The sequence below is a fragment of the Pezoporus flaviventris genome, unplaced genomic scaffold (genome assembly GCF_033815535.1).
Source record: "Pezoporus flaviventris isolate CSIRO_AGI_PZ_B2104156 unplaced genomic scaffold, CSIRO_AGI_Pfla_v1 ptg000031l, whole genome shotgun sequence".
NCBI lineage: Eukaryota > Metazoa > Chordata > Aves > Psittaciformes > Psittacidae > Pezoporus > Pezoporus flaviventris.
The window spans coordinates 19,749,003-19,774,126 of record NW_026892579.1 but is presented as its reverse complement, the minus strand read 5'-3'; the positions used below and the strand labels follow the sequence as shown (position 1 = coordinate 19,774,126).

The window sequence follows — 25,124 nt, the reverse complement described above, 5'->3', positions numbered from 1 at the left end:
CACCATCTCTCAGAGCGTCATCTGAGGGAGAAGCATGAAGTCTTGCTAATGCAAAATAAACCATATGATTGGATATTCATACATCCACACTGTTTTTAACATTCCTGAAAGTTAACTTGTTGAAGAGATTAATATGGCTGGCTTCTGTGTGTCTCAACTCATCATTATACAGGCAAGCACAGCGCAGAGACCGGGCGGAAAGATAATGCCCGAGAGACACAGCTGGAGGCATAAAGGGTACCTGCATTGTTGTTCAAGAACCACTTGGGTCTGAAATCACCCATTTTGAAGGATACAAGAGCATACTCATACACACACACCCCCACACCCCTTCCTTCCTCTTTCATCAAGGTTGCCCACCTGCTTCTACATTACCCATATCCTGGCCATAAGAAAAAACAAGTTTTTGGTTTACTGTGATACAAAATGGGAAATTTGAGTGAGATACACAGCATGAAGCTTTTAGAAGGCTATTTGCACAAAGGATGAGCATTTGAAAGCAAAACTTTTGTTATTAAAAGATGATAAAATTAATTTTCAAATAAACACTGCTGCTTTGACGATAACCGTTTCCCTTCCACTATAATCAGCAGAGTGGAGAGAACAGGCATAGTTTACTTCTGATCCTAAACAACATGGTTTTAAAGTGTTGGCATCTTAAAATGGCATTTAAGTGGTATCTGTTAAATGTTCACCAACTACAAAAACTATTCCACTTGTGCATGATAATTTATTCTGTTGTTCTACCTTCACAACAAATGAGCTGGGCTTCCGTGGCCACCTGGAAACAGAATAATCTTTAACAGCAAATGGGGAATTTTAGGTCTGAGTTACAGCTTCAAAGTAACGAAAGTTTCTCTACTAACACATAATCCTATCACAGAACTGACACCTAATATCAGCAACTTTTTTTTTACCAAATGAAAAAATTACTTACAAATTAACATGCAAAATAGATAAATCTTTGTCTAGTACTAATGTGACTAATTTTGTATTAAACTTAAATTCCAAATATTTGGAATATTGTATAATTCTCACTCTAAGAAGCTAGTAATTGTGATTTTTAATTGGTATTTTGTTCATTTCCTATTTGTTCTTATGTTAGTGGTTGGGATCATTGAATAGCTTGATAACATAATTTGACAAATTTCTTACAAAAAATATAACAGCTTTAACAATAATGTTTTAATTAAGCTACACATATCCACAAATACTTTCTAAAAACCAAACTAATCCAGACAAAACCAAACTGAAGTGTTTGACTTATTGAAGCACTCATCTTTAAAAACTATATAATAACAGAAATCTCCTACAACAGAGCCTTAGTTAAAATCTGAGTAATTTTTAAATACAGATTTTAAACTAAAATGTTTTAGAAAATTCAACTGGATGTTGCAAGAACTGGTCAAAATGTAGATCAATTTAGTTTGAATTCCAAAAACGTGCTGTGGTAGTAAGCCCTTGGCATAAGAAGGGTTCAGCTGTACTTCCATCCCACATCCAATTTTTGTTTTCTTTTGGCCTCTCAGTTTTAACCCATTTGTTACAACCACTGCATCTATAGCAAAAGCACAGTCATTTCCTTAATTTTATGTCTATATTTTCTGTTTCAAAAACATAAGCTTAAAACCAGAAAAATGCAAATGATCTGATCAGCAGCACTACTTCTCTTATTTCCTGTTCAATTTACAACATGCATGAATGCATGAGACAGACAAATTTTTAGGACTATGTCCAACAACAGTTTTTAACATGGGAAAAAAGCTGCAGGTCCAGCTCTATTTCAAACAGAGAAACCAAGAGGCATACATGATTATTTTTAAGACTTGCATTATCTGATGTTAACAAAGTTCTGACATACCAGTGCTCTGAAATTCGCCCACAGAAAAAAAATGAGTACTAAAATTTTACCAGCAAAGCCCAGGAAATGTATATTATGTTATCTTATAATGTGTATTGAATTATATGGAATTGAATATATTTAAGAATAAACTAGTGATTTTCTCACTCAAAAATTATTATAAAATTATATATATTTATATATAAAATATATAAAAATTATTATAAAAGCCTTTATTGTAAAATTTGAGAAAAAAGTTCTCCTAGAAGGAACCCCAAGGAAACATTTTAAGCATTAAACATCTGGAATGTATCTGGCCCACTGTCATAAAAATTAACCTCATCCATTAGAGGCAAATGGTCTTCTACTTTTCCTCCTTTTTATATAAATCCAGTCATGACCCCATGCAAAGTTTTTCATTTCATAAAGTCAGCATCAACATACCGTTGCCTAAAAAAGGCAGCATGAACAACCTGCCACTCAATATAAAGTGCAGCAAACCTGTGCATTAGTATGAGCTTAGGATGAATCTACAGAACTCCAGAAGTTAAAACAAAAAATAACCTCTGCTATAAGAAAGCTGCCATAATATGATGAACTTCTCTGAAGACACTGCTGTGTCTTTGTAAGATACATTAAAGCTTCATCTCAGCAACAGCAAGCTCTTCCCTTAGATGGAATCAAAAAGCCCAAACCAGTAGTTAATTTCCTTATTCTAGTAGACACTAAAAAAAATTTTTGAGGTCTCCTAAATTCCCTTTTTCCTTAAGACTGAGCAGAAATCCAGACCAGATGTAGCTGACTGCAGAATAAAGAGGCAAAAATGAGAACTGGCTTTTGACCATCTTTGTGCCAAAGGTATAGGTTCTCATTCAGCTCAAACAGAAGTTTGCTTTCCTTTTTTTATATAAACATTTCTCAAGAAATGGTTCCCTGGAGTCCATCCCTTATTTCTGCCAACTGATATATGCCTTCCCTATCAATATCTGCTTCTGGCTTTTCTTACAAGAATCACTTGATTTATCTGCTTTCTTACTGTTTTATCTATTTGATCTATGCTCCCAGCAGCCTCTTGTACACTTACACTCAGCTGTTGTTGAAAAAATACCATTTTTCCTGCATGTAGTTTAATTATTTAATATTCATTAGCAGAATAAGGTGCTTAGACAAAGCAGAACTGACTTTCAATGCCATCACTTAATTCAGAGGGCACTGGACAGGATAACAAAAGCCCACCTAACCTTTCTCCACCCAACTGCGAATTACACTATGTTAATGCTACTCTATGGTTTGGTAAAGTTACTATGACCTGGTCTTTTTACGTTTGTTTGTTTTTCTTAAGTTAATTATAATTCACACTGCTGAAACATCTTATTTAACAGTGCACATAAGAAAACAGTGTATAAAGATAAAAAACCTTGCTAAAAAGGATGAAAATGCCATGCAAGAAATAAAAGGATTCATTCCTGTTCATAGAATCATAGAATAGTTAGGGTTAGAAAGAATCTTAAGATAATCAAGTTCCAAGCTCCCTGCCATGGGCAGGGACACCTCACAATAAACTATTTCTCAACTTTTGTCTCTTGCCTTTTTCAGAAGCTTCATAACACTAGCAGCATATGACAGTCTCAAAAGTAGCATGTAATAATCTCCCAGACTAAAAGCATCTAGCCATGCATACAGAGAAACACAAGGTATATTAAAAGACACAACTGTCCCATTGTTAATGCTCTTAAAGGCTAAAAATCTTTATGCCTTCTCTTCACTTTCAATTTTCCATTTTAAGATCTGATTATTTACTCTATCTATTTAGAAAGCTTTTAGACCAAGACAGAAAGCTATGTTAAAATATTCAAACTACTGCAAAGTTAGAGTGAGTGCACTGGAGTTCTTCCTTTCTCTTTTGGACTTCACCAAACACAGCTGCAGGAGTAACTGGGGGGCTTTCTAAAAGCTGCTATATCTTGTATTGGAAATGCAACGAGATGATGTTGGACTGCTGAGTAATGAGAGTATTATTGAACAGCGAAGACGCTGAATATGTAAGCAGGGGATTTGGGTGGTGCCAAAGAACGTGCAACAAATGTACAGAAAATGAGAGCTGGAGAAATTCCAGTGTAAGCACACCCCTAAAGGAAAACATCATCTGGGCATGGGCTGGGATACATACAGAATGAGCTAATGAAGTATTGTTATGTTACTAAGTCACTGGTGTCTCATCTAAAATACTCGTGCCTCATTTTGCAGTATCAGGAGACAGAAATGGGAATTACTGGGGACTTGGATAAACCTCTCTACCTAGAGGGAGAGGCAGGTATAAAACAGAAAAAACAAACCAAACCGCCACACTAAATGCTTGTCAGTCACCTGTAACAGTTGTTTGGTACGTCCTCACATTGCCAACTCATACACCCCTGCTGCTGGTAAATACATGCAATAATAACATTTTTTTTTCCTTTATATCACATTTGTATCTGGAAGTACACCCTTTCCCTTCCACAGATTAGCCTTAGGAAGGGAGAAAGCAAAAAGCCTTTTTTTCTTAGTACTTCCCAAGCAATGAATTGCAAGTTTAAATAGCACACAGAAGGGTAAGAGTATAGCCTGTGATTGCACACCCTTCACATTTCCACGGCTTGCTAACAGCTAAAAAAAAGTAGCAGTTCTTCTTCTGTTAAGTGCTCCTCCATATGTAAGTGCACCCTTCAAAGCAACCTTTGCAGTGCTTGCCCTGGGGAGTGTTACCTCCTCTAGGAGGATTTCAGGATAGGCACTCTTATGAAAACCGAAGGACTGCTATCCAAAATGTAAACAACTCCTAATGCCCCAGCAACAGCAAGTTCAACATAAGCATTAACTAGCCATTAGCACAGGTGTCTAGTGTAGAAACACTCAGCAAAGAAGGCACAGCTGCTGAAGTTCAGATCAGCTGACTCCAGTTGTGCAATGAACACCACTTACTGAGAAAAAGTGATTTCGTTGTAACTACTTCAAAGCCTCCATACAATTCCTGTCCCCCTCTTTCAGAGTCCTTTAGATGTCTCAGCACACCGCAAGATAAAATACGTCTTCTAGAAGGACCCAATATTGTCAGTCTAAAAGCATGTCTGACACTGAAGGTGTGTACAACCGCATCAGTAAATAAGCTGTGGCTTCTCCTCTGTTCCTAACCTCTTTTCACCAAAACCTAGACCATTTATTATCCACAGATAAAGTAGATTATAACTTTATGGTTTCTGGCTGTATTTGGCTGCACTGAAAGATTTACCTGATCTCCTACAGCAAACCAACTGCATTGTTCTAGAGAGGAGCCTAGTAGTAAACTAGCATATATGTCATAAGCAGCGATGTGATGGCCAGATCCCTGAAGCAAAATATGGGTCAATTGAAACTGATGGCAGAAATATATTTGTTATTACTAAGTATGCTCCTAAAGATTAAAATGAACCTGTTCTTCTCCTGAAAGCCAGTCCAAATGATTAGGGCTTGAGACATTTTGGTGTAAAGCTGACAACAAGGTACTGGAGATCACTAACTGCAAAGAAGTTTGAGTCTCCAACGCAAGGGATTCAGATCTTAAAACCAAAACTATCACATGCTTTATGCTGGAGCCACCAGAATCAGTTCTATTCCTCACTTTACTCTGGGCACAGTCCTAGAGGATCCACAAAGGCATCCACACTCCTTAGACAAGAAAAGCTGAAAATTCAAGTTCCTGTTTCAAAGACTGGTAAGACACCAGAAAAAAAATCTTGGACCATCCTGCTTGTTCACATGGTGCAAGATGCCACTTGTTTGCATTGCTGTAAATGCGTGCAAGGATGGTGCAAAATTTCAGCCCAGTGGAATGGATGCAATATGCAAACTACTGTCAACTGCAGGTCACTTCAGGGCTGTTCAAAGCCCCCCAGTCCAGCTGGGAGGCAATTATAGCTATCATTTTGTACAAGAGGTAAAGAAGTGGCCTCACTTGTCCTTGAGGGCATGCGGGTGGCCACACAGCAGGGATCCCAAGGTGTAGGGTTGGCTATTTCCAAAACTTCCCACACCCCACATCTGGAGCAGGTCGCCCTGCAGTGCTTGACAAACTAGTGGGAACAATCGGGTGAAAAACACATAAACAGTCCAGGGGTAGCGCAAACTCATGAAGGGAATACCTGAAGGGGGCCTACAAGGATGCTGGACAGGGACTCTTCATCAGGGACTGCAGTGATAGAACAAGAAGCAATGGATTAAAACTTCAACAGGGGAAGTTCAGGTTATATACAAGGAAGAGGTTCTTCACTGTGAGGGTGGTGAGGCACTGGAATGGGTTGCCCACAGATGTTGTGAATGCTCCATCCCTGGCAGCATTCAAGGCCAGGCTGGACAAAGCCATCAGTGACATGGTTTAGTGTGAGATTTCCCTGCCCACGGCAGGGGGTTGGAACTAGATGGTCTTAAGGTCCTTTCCAACTCAAACCATGTTTCTATGAAGTACCATCCATCTGCAAACACTGAGTGGCATTTGACAGTCTGTCCTTGAAAAGGTGTTAACTAAGGGAAGTCATGGCTCTCTTAAGGAAGCAAGTGACTCTTAAAAGGTTTGTTTTGGGGGCCAAATGATGTTGACAGTTAAGGACTTGTATAAATCTGGCAGGTTTAAAGAGGCTGTTTCATGAGGGGAAAATTTTGGAAGATAAATATTACTTGAATAGAGTAGGACAGAGCCAAAGAGTAGACCTCTGCCGTACTGTATTACCTGATACTTCAGTGTCACTCATAAGTCTCTGGCCTTGTCAAGGTGTGAAAACTAAGTAAAATCTCTGCCCTTAAAGGACATTTCATTAATGAGTGTACTACTTTAGGAAATCTGAAAGCCTGTAACCAGAAGGGTTGGCATAGAGTCAAAATCTCTCTAAAAATGCAGGAAACAAAAAAGACATTGAAGAGTGATGTTGTTATATATATGGTACAAGTCCCAGTTATTGATATGAAACTTGCAAAAAAAAAAAACAACAAACAAAACCCTATTTTAAAAGATGCAATCATACAATTTATTTGCTGAAAAGGATATAGCTTACCTTTTATGTGGTATTGGCATTAGAGAGAAAAGATTAGTCAGAGTAAAGACATTTAACGTGGGATCATGTACTTTCTGTCCAGTCCTCTGCACGTAGATCCACGAGATGACTGTTATAACACATCAAATGAGAAGGGTCTAATAAAATATATACTAATACTGCATTAGTATGTCACTCAAACTGTATTTCCCATGTGGTGAAATGCATCAGTAAGAAATGTCTTTGTTTCTGGAGACTCTCTCAACAGGGATATGAGAAGATAATCATCATAAACTAAAACCCACAGAAGTAATTTCCCATTGGCTCAGAGTGTAGACACTCTTGAAGAGATAAATTTGAGTCCTCCAAACCCATGGAGGAGGGAAAACTTTCTGGTTTAACCTCAGAGAAAAAGATAATGGAAATGTGCAAAAAATAACAATACAAACTAAATGAGGAGAGAAATCCCCTGGAAATATCCAGGACTGTGTGAAGAAAATGGACCAGGCAAAACACACAGGCATGGCCAGTAGTTTAATTTTGATGCTCTGGCACAGAAACCGACAAGAGTATCTGTAGAAGAGCCCTAAGGCTTGCTAGCTGTCTTCCTCAGAAGACTGTGCTAAAAAGGGAAAGAAAAAAACCAAACACTGACGGCTGCCAAACATTTTGGGAGTCATGTTTGGAGTAGGGATGGCCTCATTTCCTCCTGCTCACAGCCCAGATGTACTCCCTCCAGAAAAAACAGAGCAATGCACCATCAAGAGGTACAAACTTGGGTCTGAGAGCAAAAAATTCCATGCTTGTGATGTGTTTTAGGACAAAGCTTTTATGACCATGATGAAAAGCCCCTGGAAGATTACCTGCATAAGAAATCATGTGCACGGCTCATGAGAGTAGGAAGAGACTAATAACACATAAAGCCCCAACTCAGACAAGACTAAATGAAAGAGTAACTCAAAGCATGACTTCTTCAAATACCATCCTCTTCCACTAATGCTGTAGGTAATATCTACATGCAAGCACTGAGTACATACAAAAAAAATAACACTGCATGTAGGACGCTGTATTTCATAATGCTAGGTCAAGACTATGCAGCCTCAGTTCAGCACAGGCTAATCACTCACAATTTTATTCTGAGGCACATGTTTAATGAAAATAGAGTAATTGACACTGTAACTAAATGGTGAAACCTATTGCCAAAATATTACCAAAAGCCATGAATTTAACACAATTCAGGAAAAAAAAACAGATTACTGTACACGTATAACCTAACAAATGTCCTAATATTTTCAAAAAACAAGACATAACTTTTTTTCATTCAATTATTTCTTATAATGAGAAATCGGCTTAACATTTACAGAGTACTCCAAGACCAAAGTGAGGCAAACTGACATCTTCTACGCAAGATTCTCACACCTTCCACCTCCCCAGCATTACTGCCTGCTGACAGACCACGTTGGACACATTCCAGCATAGTGTGTTTCCAGAAGAGAGTCTAGAAGAGGAGAAAAATTCAACATCTCATGCTGTGCAAATTCTCCTTTTCCAACTTCTCAGACCAGGACATGTTATGCTAGGAGGATCCATTAGCCTTTCTTTCGAACCAAGGAAGCAAAATGTTTTAGCTTGATGAGGGTAACAGAGCAGACTGGAGCATGCCAAAGAACAGAATTACTGGGTGTCATGAGATGTCATGGTGTTTGAACTAAATAGAAAGGTTATTAAAAAAAAAAAGAAAGCCAACAAACAAAACAACAAAAAACTAAGACAAAAGCTGCCTAGAAAGTGTCGACCACTGTTCACAAGAGACAGAAGTGAAAATGACAAACACATATTTCAAAAGTGCTTGCTGAGGGGGTTCAACTGCCAATGATCATCAAGCTTTTGAAGTCAGTAAGAGAAAGATTGTCTAAAATTAGAAGAAATGCTACAGCTATGCTAATTCTCAGTTGGAATAATTCACCTGAGCCATGTTGTTAGTACACACAACCCACACCAGTATCTGTTGGAGAATGGAACTCCAACAGGCTATTTCAAAGAAGCCTTTTGCTGTATTTTATGTCTTTATTACAACACATTTTCCTTTCGGAGACTGCCATAAGGATCAAGCCCTTACAAGAGACCATGTAAAAAAAAAAATCAAAATACTTTCTTTTTACGCTGCCAGATGACAATTCTGCATAGTTTTCAGATTAAAACTGCTAGGAGAAATAACTCTGAAACTATTGCTCTGTTATATATTTTAATATAATTTGATGTTACACAATAATCAGTGTTATCTACATGAAGCTACTAAGACAATTATCCATAATAACAATCAGATTAAGACAGTCTCTACAAATATATATATCTGCTTTGCCTGTGAAAAAACATCTAGATGTGCTAAAAAGAAATCTAAGGGGGCAGTTATACTGGTGAAGAAGATAGGTCAAATGAATCCAGGCCTTCTGGTCCCAATTAAGAAAATGCCATGTATCTCAGGGGGAGACATTCAGCAAGAAGCACCAGGAACTGAACTTTCCTGGTTCATGTGATCCAGGAGTACATGACAAGATTTTGGCCTCCTTTAAACCAAATCTGGTTTCTGAAGATATCTGGATGTCAAAGGCATCCAATGAAATTAAGAAAAAGAAAAATCTAGACTCCAATGAAAGCCTCATTAGAAACAACAACAAAAAAATGTGAAATGTACCACAGGATCAACCTTGTGATGGCAAACAGACTTCAACTTCTGCCGCCAAGGTCTTTGTGTGTTCTGTCACAGGAAATAAATATTTCCCTATTCTCTAATTAATTTTCTTTATTAAAAAAAAATGCTATCTTGCAGCTGGCAATCTCCCTATGTAAACATTACTATGGCAATAAAAAAAAGAACTCGCGCTTGCAGCAGTTACATTTAGTACAGTGCATCTGAACCGCTGTAAATACAAATACCTACAATAAATGTAAATAAATACATTCCTTGCGAGGAATACGGAGGAAGGAACCTGTCTCAGATTTGTATCTGCTCAGCCAGTCATGCACTTCAATGAGGCAGCAATCTGGTATAATATCAGCATTTGTAAACTGAGTATTTAGCATGATAAATTGCCTTCTGAAAAGTTGCTACTAAAGACTGTTAATAACATTCCAAGTGCTCTGTAAAAATATTAACAGAGTTAAACCAAACAAAATTTTTAAATACTTGTTAAAAGTCAGCTCAAAAATGTAATCTTGCTTAGCCTCGGGGTAAGAGACCTCTAGATATGCCAGTCATTTGTGAGGAAGGAAAACAAGAAAGACAGAGTTGAAAGACTTATTAAGAAGAAAACTTCCATGAGAACAGTTTGGTGGACAAGATCTGCTTATATACAGTTTTTAAAAAAAAAAAGAAAAAAAAACATAGCTTCAAAGTTTAGGCTGACATACTTTGCCTTTTAAGAGATTACATCTGTATCTTCAGTACGCAGCATCAGATTCAATATAGTTACTTCAAAAATCATTCCTAGTCAGCTTGACAGAGTGTGACTGCATCAGGAAGTTATTTCAAAGGAACCCTGCCATGCCTGTGTGGCTGCAATTGTTACCAGGGCTGGCTCTGTTCATATTCTGTTTGAAATGGCTTTTCCTTCTAGGAATGGAAACACATAAACAGTCACCTAACATTTTAACAACATCCAAAGTCTTCAGCAGAGCAATACTTGGCAATTTTTCCCCCTCTCTCTGAATGCCGAGTTTACACAAGAACCTTAAACTCCTGGGTGTTCTCTACACAATATAAAAAGTTGATTTTGGATTCTTGGAGGAAATTTCCATTGAGCTTTCCCATATTTATTCTTTTTGGATGAAAGAACTGATATTTCAGAAATCCATTTATAGAAATAGATTGTTTCTTGGTAAGTCAGCAAAAGTTGTCATACGTATGGACATGCTTTGAGCAACTGAAGAATTTATTACCTTAGGAATGTATTTTTAAATGACAGCTAGAAACTGTGCACCAAAAAACGACCACCTGGTAGAAATTCTGAAATAACACCCTTACAGATAGCCTGATTACTGCAATAAAACCACAACTCCATCACATTTCCAGTGTAAGCCTTTAGAGCTTTTCTCTCTACAGGTCCAAATTACTTTTCTGACCTACCCCCTGGAGAAGCCTCTTTCTTCTCTCATCCTCCTCAAAGGTTGTGAGGAAGACTAGTGATACTGGTCTTCTAAATTATGTTTCTGGAACTATGTGGTGTAGGCAGGTGCACGTTACAGGTATGTTATCAGATCTGTACTGTTTAATTCTAGAAGAACACTCATTCATGAAAACTGGTGCATTTTACGCTGAATATTCAGCTTAAATATGCTGAATTTTTAAGCTGAATGAGCAAGTACACGCAATCTTGAGTTGAGTTTCAATTTTACAAACAAATGTCAATTACCCAGGCAAGCTTCAAACCAGTGAGTCAGATTACTTTGCAGCTGGCTCTCTTGAGAAATGTTTCTTAATCAGATGTTCAGCTGGTCAGCCATGAATGTTTATTCTATAATTGCAAAATACTGCTTCAGGATGAAAAACATCTTGCCTGAGCCACTGTGTCCTTCTATAACTGTAACCACATCATGTGAGCCTCTATAATCTTCTCAGAAGATGTAAGAGAGTCGCAGAAGATGATCTCATTTAATGATCCCATGAGACACCTATTTTGTAAGCCCTAAATTAATTTCCATTATTCCTTGCCTGAAGACATAACTTGTGAGCCAGAGGCTTGAAACTCACTTCAGAACATAAATAAAACTAATAGAAAAAACAAACCCTTGCACATTTAAACTGCATAGGAAGATATTGCCTTGCAGCTTCTAGTGTGATAAATATAAGCTGTAGCACTTTGGTAATTAACTTATTTGCCTATGCAAACGAGTCTGTTTCTAATAAGATATCTAAACTATGAAATATCAAATGTTTCCTGAGCTGTAAGAAGAAACAGTAAGAAAAATATTTTGAAATAAAAAACATTCTGAAAGAAAAAATTCACATCAGTAAAGACAGCATTTAGATATGAGTCAGCATAAAACAGATACACAGTTCTTACTGATGAACAACTACAATTCTCTCTCATGAACTGTAACTGAAAAAATGAATTAATAAAAAACATGATAATGTATAGATTGAACAAGAGTTTATCTTTTACTCCTCCTTCTGTATGTTAAATTCTCTGTGAGTACAATCCACAGAGGATGCTGTTTATGAGGGATGCTAATATATAATGCTTAATACTAAATGAGTCAGTCTAGAATATAATTTCAAACCAAATGAAATTGATCGCTTTGCACAGTTGATTTTGGAATAATTTAAAAAAAGTTTTTCTTAGAAAAAAACAGATCTCTGTAATAGATCACAGTGGAAGATCACAAAGGAGAGGTATTTCCTAAGCAGCAAAGTGTCTGTCAAAAAGAAAATTCTTTTCAGTCCTTTCCTCCAACACCTCTGATAAACACTGGCATCAGCTGGGTGGTGGACAAAAATGAGAGGAGGTAGTGAGATAACATGAACATAACAGTTGGGAACTTTACAGGGAGGAATAAGCATCTGACTTGGCAGATGACATTTTGCTCGTAAGTAAAAATATATATATATATGATATCCTCATCAGACAGAAGACTGTACACGTTTTTCAGCCATGTTTACTTCAATGAGTCATTAAAAGCACGTATTTGAAAGTAGTGAGGCAATTCAGCAGGACTAGAAATAAAACCAGACTTCTATAAATATCTTGTACATCTCTCCAGACAGTCACGCACAGAAAGCACACATGTAGTTGGGGAAGCAGGAGACTGATGAATATAGCCAAGGCTGACTTCAGTAGCTCAAGAATACAACTGAATACCAAGAGACATATCAGTTAAAACATGATTTAATATTGTTTAAAATGTCATTCATTAATTAGCAGCACAACTGCAGTGAAAAACACTATTAAATATTAAATTATGGGATGTCCTATAAAGCTATGTAATTTTTAACTTGAATGATAAAGGACAGAAATCATCTCAGTAGTATAATCTACCTTGAATTTGCTCATTTTCTATAAGGAAATGAATACTTTTTGGGGAGAAAAAAAATCAGTCTTCATTCCAATACTGGTAAATAAAACCATACTTTCAAGAACATACAAATATAAGGATGCTCAATGAGCACTTGGATCATCACTGTCACTGCTCAGAATAGCTAAATATTTCATCAGAATTCCGCTACCTGTGTGCCAGAATAACAAGATTTTTAAAGTAGAACGAAGGAAAATCCACAGGGAACATGCACTGTTATATGCACTGGTAGTTTTATTTTGCAGTCATTTGCTGACTTGAGAGAGTTCAGCTTGCTATTCCAAAGTCTGCACAATGTATGCATTACTGCTATTATGCCTTGCTTTTGAAAGTTTTTTATATCATATCTAAAACTAAAAGGAAAATAAAGTGTAAGCTTGTGATGACATATATTAATGATTCAAACAAATTCACAAAGTTTTAAAGTCTACTCAGTTGTCATTACAGGAGATGATAAAGAGTGGCTTAGTTGCATGAGATAATTCAGAATTCCTTGTTTCCCAATATATATGTTAACTGGATGCTATAGTGTAATTTGTTTCAAGTTAACTATATAGATAAATTTATTAGTGACAGAGCTATGCAAACTAGGACTTCAGTCTTAATATCTAGAGGAGAAAAAATAAGGCATTTTTCTAAGTCCTCTGCAGATAAAAATTCCACCAAATAATAATAAAAGAAAAAAGAAGACAAAAAGTTGAAGTGCTCCCTCTCCCTGTCCCTAACTCACCAATCATTTTTTTCCCCATGTCTAGAGTGTGCTAAGGTTCAGACTGAAGAATGAGGATCAGGAGTCTGAAAACTCTAACGGGAGCTGGTGAATTGTTTCAGTTGCCTTTGCAAGCTGTGTCTCAACAGTCACAGACTGACAGCTGAACTGTTGCCTAATTTAACTGGGGTGTGTTTTTTTTTCCACAGGTCTGGGGGGAAAGTGAGAAGTACATGCATGTGCAGAGGTAGTCCTTGTGCAATATCTTATACAGCACTGGATATCAAAAACAAGGGGCAATGAGACCAGCTTAAGCAAAGACTTAATTTCCATTTTAGCACTTCCTTCAAGGGCGATAAAATTACTGTGGTGTTCAATACTGAGGGAGGGGAGAGGTGGGGGGGAGGAGATGAATTCTCTGGCTAGGAGAGGCACCTGAAAGCCAGATTGTTAAACAGGTTTAAGTAAGCATTCTTGAGGTCTTTTTGAACTTTTTAATGTGCATAGAAGTGGGAATTCTTGTTTTCTGCAGTTGGCCAGATGGTCCTGACTCATTCTGTCAGTCACAAGGCCAAAATGATTTTTACATTAATAACAACAAAACCCTGAAGCCATAAGTCTTCTCCCTCAAATACCTCCTGCTGAAGATTTGTGAGCAGTCATTTGTTCCCTTTCATCTTGCAAGCTTCTTATTTTCCATCAATGCCTTGACTGTAAAAACCCATGTCTGTTAACAGAGCTATGCACATACAGCCCATTTATCTCTTCTTTTGCCAGAAAATCGTACAGAAGATTCCAAAGCGTTGTTCCAGTTTGCACTTGAAGGCACTGGTACACACAAGGTTCTCTAACAGTAACCATCGTAAATCTCATGCTCTGTGAGCTGATGTTCAAAGGTGCAGAGAAACATATCCTTCTTTCATACTACTTCCTCATCACTCTATAAATACAGATATTGTATACAGAATAAAAGAATTCCAGCAACCAACCTATGAAACAATACATTTCTAAGCAATGAGAAGGACACTTTGATGATGCTGATTATTTTCAAGATGTCTGCAAGTAAATTATTCTAAGACTAAAGATCCGTTCTTCTCTAGTCTTGTAACATGCAACTAGGATTCCAAAAACGTTAACAAGATAAAAATGTACCCATGTTTTAATACAACTAAAACAACTATTTGCCCTCTTAATGCAATACAAATTATTATTTAATGGACATCAAAAGCATAATTTTAATTATCATTTCAGTTTCGTCTTACATTCAGCTATGTTAGAAAACCCTTACAGAAATCTGCCAAGTGGAAAATAAGATACAATTACTTTTATTTGAAGTATACACTTACTTACCTTGGCCTCCGAAATGCTAAACCGTATTGCTGGCAAGCCAGTCCCACGGTGGGAGTATAAACAATAGGCATGAACCTTTCAATATCAGAAGTCAGCACTTTATAGAAAAGCTTTTCATTTCGATCCTGAAGACTCATTAGTAGAATGTATCTGTGGAGAATTATATATAATTAGACATCAAGTGAACATATAACGTAAACTCCAAAATACATAGGTGTTTAGATAATCAACTGAAGCTATGTTCGTTCTATAACAGCTTCTTTCTTGTTAAGAGTATTTGAACTCTTCCTTGTCTTACTAGCACAAAATGGTTCAGACACAAAAGATAACAAACTGGTTGAGACAGAGAGAAGCTGAAAACATCACAAAGTTGACAAACACTACATATAAAGGAAGATAATCCCTCTAAGGTATAAAACATTATGCTGCAATTGAGTATTTGGCCTGTCAGAACCTAATCCATTCAGATCAGTTGTTCCACTTGAAATAAGACCACCACTAAGTAAAACTTAAACAAGCTTACTTTCTTGCCCCCAAAAACGAAACTAAAAATGTTAGCTTTTGCTGCTCTTGACTTGACAGAAATTTCTCTTAAATCCAGACTAATACCTCAAATAAATACCTCAAATGTCTACCTGAGTACTGCAGACAAAGCTTTTAAAAACAAAGCATACACATACAGCCTTTCATCCCTTAAGTCTGTGTTAGTAATGAAATCTGAAATATTTTATCTCTTAATGGAAATCAAGTTTTGACGGCATTTGAAGAATTTCTATATTTAAAAAGAAAACCAATAAGGAAAAAAAAAATAATCAGAGAAACAAGAGTGAAAAGAGTTCATGCTTAGCTTGATCTACTTTTGACTACCATCACTTTAGTCTTGAATAAATATACTACTGCTCCAACATCCCAACTAGGAAACCATATTTCAATGCTGAGGATGACGGATGATACAAATCTATGAGTGACTTCAGGTTACATTAGTTCACACAGGTATGACCCCAGTCACTTTGTGAACACTTAATATTTAGGAATTCGATGATCCTAAAGCTCACCTCTCTATTCACTAGTTTTAGTAAGGTTAAGTATTACTTAAGAAATTAAGTAGTCTTCTATATCAAAAAGCTTCCATAAAAACTTCAACTTAATTTATGCATACAATTTATGCATACAACATACATATGCTGTTTGGGGGGGGGGTGTGATTTTGTTGGTGGGTTGTGGGTTGTTTTTTTTTTTTTTTCATTTACAATGATTTACTACTACACTCCAAAAGTTTGATATTCCTATTATTTTACTACACAAGCGTTGAGGAAATGTATACAACACATTCATTCCAAAAGCCTGGAGGTTTGTGTGCTTAAATAGTATTTACATGAACTTTCATTCAGGATGCTTATGCATTATATGCATCAATAAAATCTAATTCATGCTTTGGGAAGACAGAAATATACTCAGGTAAATGTCTAACAATGAACAGCTTAGTAAATCTGCATTTGTTTTGTTCACACTTAGCTTGTTTATTCCTGTATAAGGGAAGCATTTCTCTCACGATCTGCTATATAAACCTTTAGCAATTGCTATAAGCAAAGCTAATACTGTCCATTTAGCGGTACTGCAATGAAGTGACAGAAGTAAGGCAAAATGGTGTCCCTCTCTTTGTGTCACCAAGGGTACTTTAGACCCTAAACAGATAAAGATCTAGAAACCAAAGAGTTGAAGATGTAGTCTGAACACCATCACCATAAGATATCCTGAGCTACCTTCCATCATACACATTTTACTGTTCTCCAAGGTTAAATTATATCCTGCACTTGTAGTTTTCAGCTACAAATATATACAAACATACAAAAGTTTGTTTTCTGTTATTGCATTTCCCCACTAACCTTTCATTTTTCCAGTGTTTCATTACGATATAGCATATCATTCAATATCTTTGAATTCTTGGAGCATTTTAAATCATAATCATAGAATGGTTTGGATTGGAAGGAGGCTTTAAGATCATCTAGTTGCAACCCTTTGCCACAAGGCAGGGACCCCTTCCACTGGACCCGGTTGCTCAAAGCCCCATCAAACCTGGCCTTGAACACTGCCAGGGATGGGTCAGGCACAGCTTCTTTTACGGAAGTAATTAAAGGTTTAGCAAAAGGCATCCTCAAGGGCTTCAAAACAAAAAGCTATTTGGCAAAATTCCCCATTTTGTTTTTACTGTCCTATAGCATTAAATTGAGGGGTTGTTTTCTTATCTGCATTTATCATACCACTTCTACATTTAGAATATGCTAAAGAAAATCCAACAATAATAACTGCATACTGTTTATACCTTCAACTATTACATACTTGGCTGTACCCAAATCAGCATAAGAAATAATATAAGAAAGTGAAAAACATTTCCAGAAAAGAATAATTTTGATCAGAAAGCTACTTTTCAGTGGCAGGTATAAAATACCACTTCTTTCTTGGCACAGTAACTTGCTCAGGGGTACTGACTTTGTCAAAAATTCTTTCGTAAGTGGAAAACCAAAAATGCTTCACACTCAATGTGGTGTTGGTTATAATGCATTAAACAAGTATGCATCTTTTAGCAAGTAATTTACACAACTAAAAGCATGAAGTGGTTTTCAGCATTGTGTTAGGAAAAAAAAAAAAAGATATTTTTAAAACAAAGTATTTAATGGAATCTTTTACAGAACCCCACACTTAATTGAAAACATAGTGAAAACAAGCAATAAACACTCAGAACAATCATTTGTGCTATAAAAAGGGAGAAGAATATTATCTGTCCTCAGACAAGGAGTCTTGAACGAAATTTCAGGGAATAGTTTCAGAGGATAAAAACCAAGGCCTGGCAAGTAAGAGATAGGAGATTGCCAAGCATTCAAATTTCAGTATGTCACTTCTCCACCTTGCCTTTAATTCACCTAAGAAATTTTCTTGTTAGTCTGCTATTACAAAGGGAATGAAGTACAGTAGCAACAAAAGGATATAAACCAAATATCATCAAAATCCAGAAGAAAACCAATATAACTATTAGAAAATTACTGATAATTCCTTAGGATAACTGGCTGTACCATCACTGGCAATGCATTTTACAAGACAAAATGGAATAGTAACAAAAAAAAAAACACCATAACAACAAAAGACAACAACAACAAAAAATACAAAAGATTTATTTGCTCTTATCTTGCAAAACATGAGAGCAAATAAAGTGGGAGGAAATGCTATTATTTTTAACCTATAATAATTAACCTAAATTTTAACCTAAGATAATTAAGCTCCATTACTATGCATCATCACTATCTATACAGAAATGTTATTAAAGACAGAAAACTTCAAGAAAAAAAAAATAACAGCATTCTCAGGAAAAGTGATTTGATTGCACCTCTCCTAATGCTCACACATCCAGTGTAACATTTTATCAGTGTGACTCTTTGAAGAAAGAAAAGACTAGGCAGAAGATTTGGCTGTGTGAGGGGTAACAATTTCAGTGTCATAGAAGCATAGAATCATAGAATTGTTAGGGTTGGAAAGGACCTTAAGATCGTCTAGCTCCAATCCCCCTGCCATGGGTAGGGACACTTCACACTAAACCATGCCCCCCAAGGCTTCGTCCAACCTGGCCTTGAACACTGCCAGGGATGGAGCATTCACAACTTCCTTAGGCAACCCATTCCAGTGCCTCACCACCCTTACAGTAAAAAACTTCTTCCTTATATCCAATCTAAACTTCCCCTCTTTAAGTTTTAACCCGTTACCCCTTGTCCTGTCACTATAGTCCCCAATGAAGAGACCCTCCCCAGCATCCCTACAGGCCCCCTTCAGATACTGGAAGGCTCCAGGCTGAACAGCCCCAACTTCCTCAGCATATCTTCATACAGGAGGTGCTCCAGTCCCCTGATCATCCTCATGGCCCTCCTCTGGACTTGTTCCAACAGTTCCATGTCCCTTTTATGTTGAGGACACCAGAACTGCACACAACACTCCAGGTGAGGTCTCACGAGAGTAGAGGGGCAGGATCACCTCCTTTGACCTGCTGGTCACGCTCCTTTTGATGCAGCCCAGGATACGGTTGGCTTTCTGGGCCGCGAGCACACACTGAAGCAGGCTCTTGTTAAGTTTCTCATCGACCAAAATCAACATAGAGTAAGAAGAAAGACAACTTAGACCATACAGGGGAAAGAAAAAAAAGAAAATTCAATTACTTGCAGAACCCATTGCAGCTTTTCCAAATTAAGTTAGAGGAACAGAATTATTTCCTGTTATTGGCTTGCTTTTTGCCAAGCATACCAGGCAATGTATTTGCTGCTGTTTCACATTTATTTTGTGTATGAAGTCTTGGTATTTCAGAATACAGCAATTCCATGCTGCAAGTCAGCAAAAGATTTCCATCTGTGCCAAAACATGTCATGCCATGGTACTATCAGCTTAGCATTATGAATTTACACACACACTCTTGCCAGTCAAAACCAAGGCAAGCTACAATTCTTCCAGTGTCAGATGCTGCGATACACAGCATTAATGTTTCATCAGACAATACCTTTTTGTCTAAGGTACTTAACAGCTTCCACCTCTGCAGTATTCAAATGCTTGTGCTTAATCTTTTGTATTTGGACATAAAACACACAGCTATACACCTACTATCAAACCCATGCTCTAGGACAAAAAAAAACAGCTTCCCTTTATCTCTTTTCAATCCTTGTTCCTATGGAAGCAAAGACTATGCCAGATGCATACTGGAGGAAATGTGGGGTTTTTTTTTTTAGAATTAGTAGATTTACATTCAGTAGAAAGCAACAGATGCAAGCTCTTATGCAAGGCTGTTCTTGAGCACCTGCCTGTAAAAGGAGCACTTTACACAGTCAATGTTTTCTAGTATTCTCCATCAGTAAAGGTATTCGAGGAGTAACTGCGGCAGGATCACAGTCACTCTTCCCTTTAAAGTGCTATGCTACGAGTATAAGTACAGGAGACCAGAGTTTGCTTATTGCCTTGAAGGCCTGAGCTCCCACACATGGTAATGCATGTGTTCTCAGAGCAGGGTTTCTACTGACATACTCCAATGCAAGTCAAGGGTCTGACAATTTCAAACACAGCTGCAAAATCACATTTTGCATGTGCAAGTTTTGGCACGCTCATCACACAAGTGGTTTTTATCTCTGCAAAGGAGCCCAAGATGTCATCATTGACAGTCTTCAAAGGAAGTATCTTGTGCATGCAAATGTTACAAAGCCTTTCCATCAGTGGTCTTTAATGTAACTCAAAAAAAAATTTATTTTGCTAAAAACTGGACAAAACAACACAGCAATATAGTGCCCTATTAACATAAGAGGAAAATATATCTTTACCAAAGCATTGCATGATGTGAATACTCAATCTAGGCCTGCTGACTGTTTGTACAAAATGTACATATGATTTCTTATAGAAACAATTTCATTTGGAGGGAAAGGAGGTGTGGATTTATAAAATTATAAATGCTTATGGGCCAGCCTGATAATTTACCCAAATTCGTATTATTCCAAGATTACCTCTGAAAGCTTATTTCTTAATTGTTATAGATCTGTGTTATGAAATTATAGCCTAGCTGACGTCAGAAGGAACCTCTGGAGACCCCTCATCCAATCCCTTACTCAAAGCAGAGTCAACTAGAGCAGGTTGTCCAGGACTACATTCAATCAGGTTTTTAATATCTCCAAGGATGGAGACTCCAGCCCAGTTTATCCAGGATTATAAATGGAGCCACACTGTTTATTCATACAAAATGGGAAGGAGAAGATACAAATACCTGGACCAAAAATTTTGGTAGAGAAAATACCAGTGCCACAAGCCACAGAATAAGACTGGGAAATAAGTACAGCTTTTAGATATTTTATGATTTTAATTATTGAATTCTTAATTGAAATATTTTGACTAGTGATCATATTATTAGTGAGAATAAAAAAGTTATTTCTATGAACCAAAGGCCGACTAGTTTTCTCACCTGAAGTACATCACTAAAACTCTACTTACAAAAATAGCATACTGTGCAAAGCTGCACAGTACAACGTCACGACATTACACGACAAACTGGCTTTATGGTATAAAACGATGAGCTACAGTCTAATGCTCGAGACACATGGATGCAATATAATGTTTGCACTTCTATTTTAGAAGTGTCTGGTCACAGGAGCAGGAAACAAATGTCTTCCTTACCCAACTATTTATTTGGAAAAGAGAAAATGCAATAGAAGACTCATAGGTGGAAAATAATGACGTTGAGTTTTTAATTAATCATATACAGACATTAACAGGGACAGATTTAGGGGAAAAAGTCTGCATTTTATTTACATTTATTTGTAAACATATTTATATGTACTTTTACTTTGTATTATTTGTCTCCATTGTATGTGGATTAAGTTAAAAATGCTCCTTCCCTCCCCAACTCTCAAAAGAGATTTTTCTTTTCTTTCTTTTAACACAATAGAGCAAGTTTTCTGCAAAGTATTCCCACAATACAATTTTGTATCATTTGGTTATTGAAAATAGTAAGTTCATATGAACAGCACTGGAATATTACAGTTTAGAGGCTGATTTTTGGAAGAAAGCATTTTAGCACAAGTATAAAGTTAGCTTAATGATTCTAAATCATCAACCACCATTGCTCAGAAAAAAAAACCACAAAATTTCATCTGTAGTACCACTGAAAAATATAAGGGACTTATGGTTTGATAAATAGGATAAAGTTTCATAGCCATACTTTACCTGTCTAGGTCACATGTCAGCCTTTCAAAATTCTGAAGAATACTATAAACCTGGGCATCTTGACCGAGAAAACAAGGTGGCAATAATCCATGAATATTCAACTGCTGCCTCTCCTCCAAGGTAAAAGCCATGCCCTGAAAAGAAAAATAAAAACCAGATATACTTATATATGACATAACCCTTTTAATAAAATACTGCAGCAAAATATAGCACAGGTAAAGTCAGCATCAGAAAAAATATTTAATATTAAACATAATTAATTATGCAATGATTTTGGAAAAAGTTTTTATTGAGTCATAAGAGAACAGGCCTGTATAGTACAAAACTTCATCCCAGCAAAGAATGAGTTAAGGTATTCTGACACTGCAAAACTGTTACCTGCAAAATTATTAAGTTACAGCTGAAGAGAGCAGCAGTATATTCTCAGTCAGTCATTTTTCTGGCTATCTTCTAAACACAAAGCATTTTCATCTTCAGTGTAAAAATTTTGCTTTTAATAGTTGGAAATTTTTCAAGATATCTCAAATTTTCATACAAATTTTTAACACAACTCTGTGGTACAATAAAGTCATCGGTATCATTTTATAGTCAAAGAGCCTAATGAAGTCAGTCAACAGAAACACGGTGATAGTGAGTTCGATGCAAACTTAGTCTGTTTTTCAAATTCACATTCAGTTACAGTAAGAAAAGTCTGTACAGAATTACTGAATTTCCTTATTACATCCAGAAAAGACATTTAAAAGTATTTAGTATGTTACATGAACAGTCAGAGAATGCTTAATACATAAATCCAACTTGTGGACTGGCAGAGACTGCTAAATAGCTGCTCTAACGAGGTCTGTCTGGTCCAACAGATCTTCAGAAATTATGCAAGCTATTGTAAGAAAGAGGATGCCTTAACAGCAGAAATATTACCATGGGTTTAGCACGGTAGTACCAAGTACTCTGACTACTGAAGCTTTACTTTGTGATAGTAACTACAGCCAGGCAGGACTGATGGACACAATCAGACATTTGACAGTTTTAGAGGATAAAAAGGAATGTCAGAGGAGTTTCTTCCATAAATGACCTATGAAATCTCCATCTATTTGTTTCACATTATACCCACTGGTTGGTGGCTCCTCAGACATGTTCGGCCCTCCTTTGGCATCACGCCTGCACTGCTTCCACATCAGAAGCAGTACTGGCAGATCATCCTACATTTGAACTGCTCTTGCCTTTTGAAGAGAACAAATTCACAGTCCTTTACCCAATGCCATTACTGCCTTTTGCACACCTATTGGGTGATACATGATAAATTCGTAGCAGTCAGTCTGCTTAACTGGACAGGCTTCTCCCTACTTTTACCTCCCTTTCCCCAAAGAACACTCACCTCACAGGTCTTACTTTCAAGCAAGAAAAACATACTATCAAAATCTTCCTGTCTCTTACTAAGCTATACTTCTTAAGGTATTTTTAATCTAAACAATTTTAAAATGCTTATATTACTGTTGTTTGAAAAAAAGTAGACAAATAAAATAAGAAAAAGAAATTTCATTACGAATGCTTTACCAAACATCAAACATTTCCAGAACATGCTTCTCCCACACATAAACCAAGTTTAATAAAGGTCAATAACTGTTTTCCATGCACACAGATTCCAATGGTTTCCCAGAAAGTATACACAAACCCTGTTTTCTCCCGTCTCTACATGAATTTTCTGTGTCCAGATATGTCATGAGTGTCTTCAGCTGCTACCACATTTGAAAGACCATGGAAGAAGGGAGAGTCGACATTTCCCACAAGTATATTCAGTGTTGACCCCTCTCATATCCAGTAAACTTTCTCTGACTTAAAAAAAAAAAAAAAACACGTAAAAGCTGTGCATGTGTGCTCTCACACACACACACACACACTTCAGCATCAGTTCCAAATGGATGTGCCTTAGGGAACTGCATAGCTTCAGTGGATTTCTTAGTGCTGGCAATAAAGAGGCAATTCACTTATCTGCATCTCTCTTTTCCCCAGTCTCAGTCAAATTTTCTGAAAGAAAAATATTCAAAAGCCTGTGTTTGCCTTCACCTCAGGAATAAGATAGGAACTTGAATTACTACGATAGGGTTTCCCCTCTTACTGGAAAATATATTTCAAACAGTCACATGAAAAGCTGATACATCTTGCCAAGTGCCCTTTTAAAAAGGTACTTTGTCTTGGGATAGCATATTTTCCACATCTTGCTACAGCTTCTACAGTAAGTGTTAATTTCTTTTGGGCATCACTACAAAAATACCACACCCATCTGCCCCTCCTATGCTATACGTGGTTTTAAAATGCTTTACTTGCATACTCTTCTTTGGCACAGATACAATGATTTTTTCTAATTTGTAAGAGGGAATGTTAGTTCCTTTTTAGCCCTCAGATACAATACAAGCTCAAAAGAAAAGAGTTATCAGTAAAAAAGATTTCCTGATGATTCAATAAAAGAAGGCAATTTTATGCAATAAATGTATGTTCTTTCATCTGTTTATAACAGGAAGAGCTCAACTACATAATTTTTGTCGTTTATGTCTAGATTTCTTGCACTAGCCTCACAGATTTTCTTTTCTACATCAGAATTCTTATTTTTTTCCTGTTTGAAATGTTGTTTCCCAGCCATCCAGCAGAGAGGGCTCTAGGTCCAGCTTGCTTTACCCAATCCTTTCTCTTCCTGAAATCCGGATTTTGTGTGCACCTGGATGGGACAGATTTCAAACGCCTAAAGTGCACCCAAACTGTAATAAAAGATGTGGACATTTTTATTTTGCACTCTGTATTACAAAGAAAATGTCCACGAACAACAACATAACAGTCTAAAAGCAGAAGCCTAATTTGTTTTGAGTTATTCACTGCTTTATGCCACCAAAAGGTAACATATACATCACAGAGATGAAAATTAGAGTTATTATTAAGCCTCCCAGGTAAGAGTTTGCAGTTCTTTAAGGACTGCGTTTCATACGCTTCTTTATATGCTCTGGTTTTGGTAAAACTAAGTTGTTCTTCAGTCACTTCATGATCTTCCTTTCTCACAAACCTTTTGTTTGAACTGTTGGGTTGAGGTTTTTTATTGCTCCTTAGATACAAATGCCATCTCATATTATGAACTGTACAGAAAGTTCTCTGGGTTTTTTTTTATTTGCAAATACTCATTGCAAATACATTTAATCTAGAATTCATCTCTCTATTTGTAATATTGTGGAGTTTTGTAAGTGTAGCAGTGATTTCTATTACTGCACATTGCTCAGTATTCTGTCATTATTTAACCACTATCAGTTTATCAACTCAGTTCTTAACTGTCCTCTTATATGCCCTCTGCCCAGCCTCTCTCTTCCCCTAAAAGCCCTCAACCACAAGTTTG

General features: G+C 36.8%; 1 protein-coding gene across 1 annotated transcript in view; it reads right to left on the bottom strand.

Moving 5' to 3' along the window:
* Nucleotides 1-25,124, bottom strand: part of ME1 (malic enzyme 1) — a 169,866-nt gene that overhangs the window by 107,582 nt on the left and 37,160 nt on the right. Inside the window, exons 2-3 of the mRNA XM_061460391.1 lie at nucleotides 21,752-21,885; nucleotides 15,014-15,163 (exon numbers count right to left, since the gene is read on the bottom strand). Coding sequence (XP_061316375.1) covers nucleotides 15,014-15,163; nucleotides 21,752-21,885 — 284 coding nt within the window. The remainder of the gene's footprint in view (nucleotides 1-15,013; nucleotides 15,164-21,751; nucleotides 21,886-25,124) is intronic.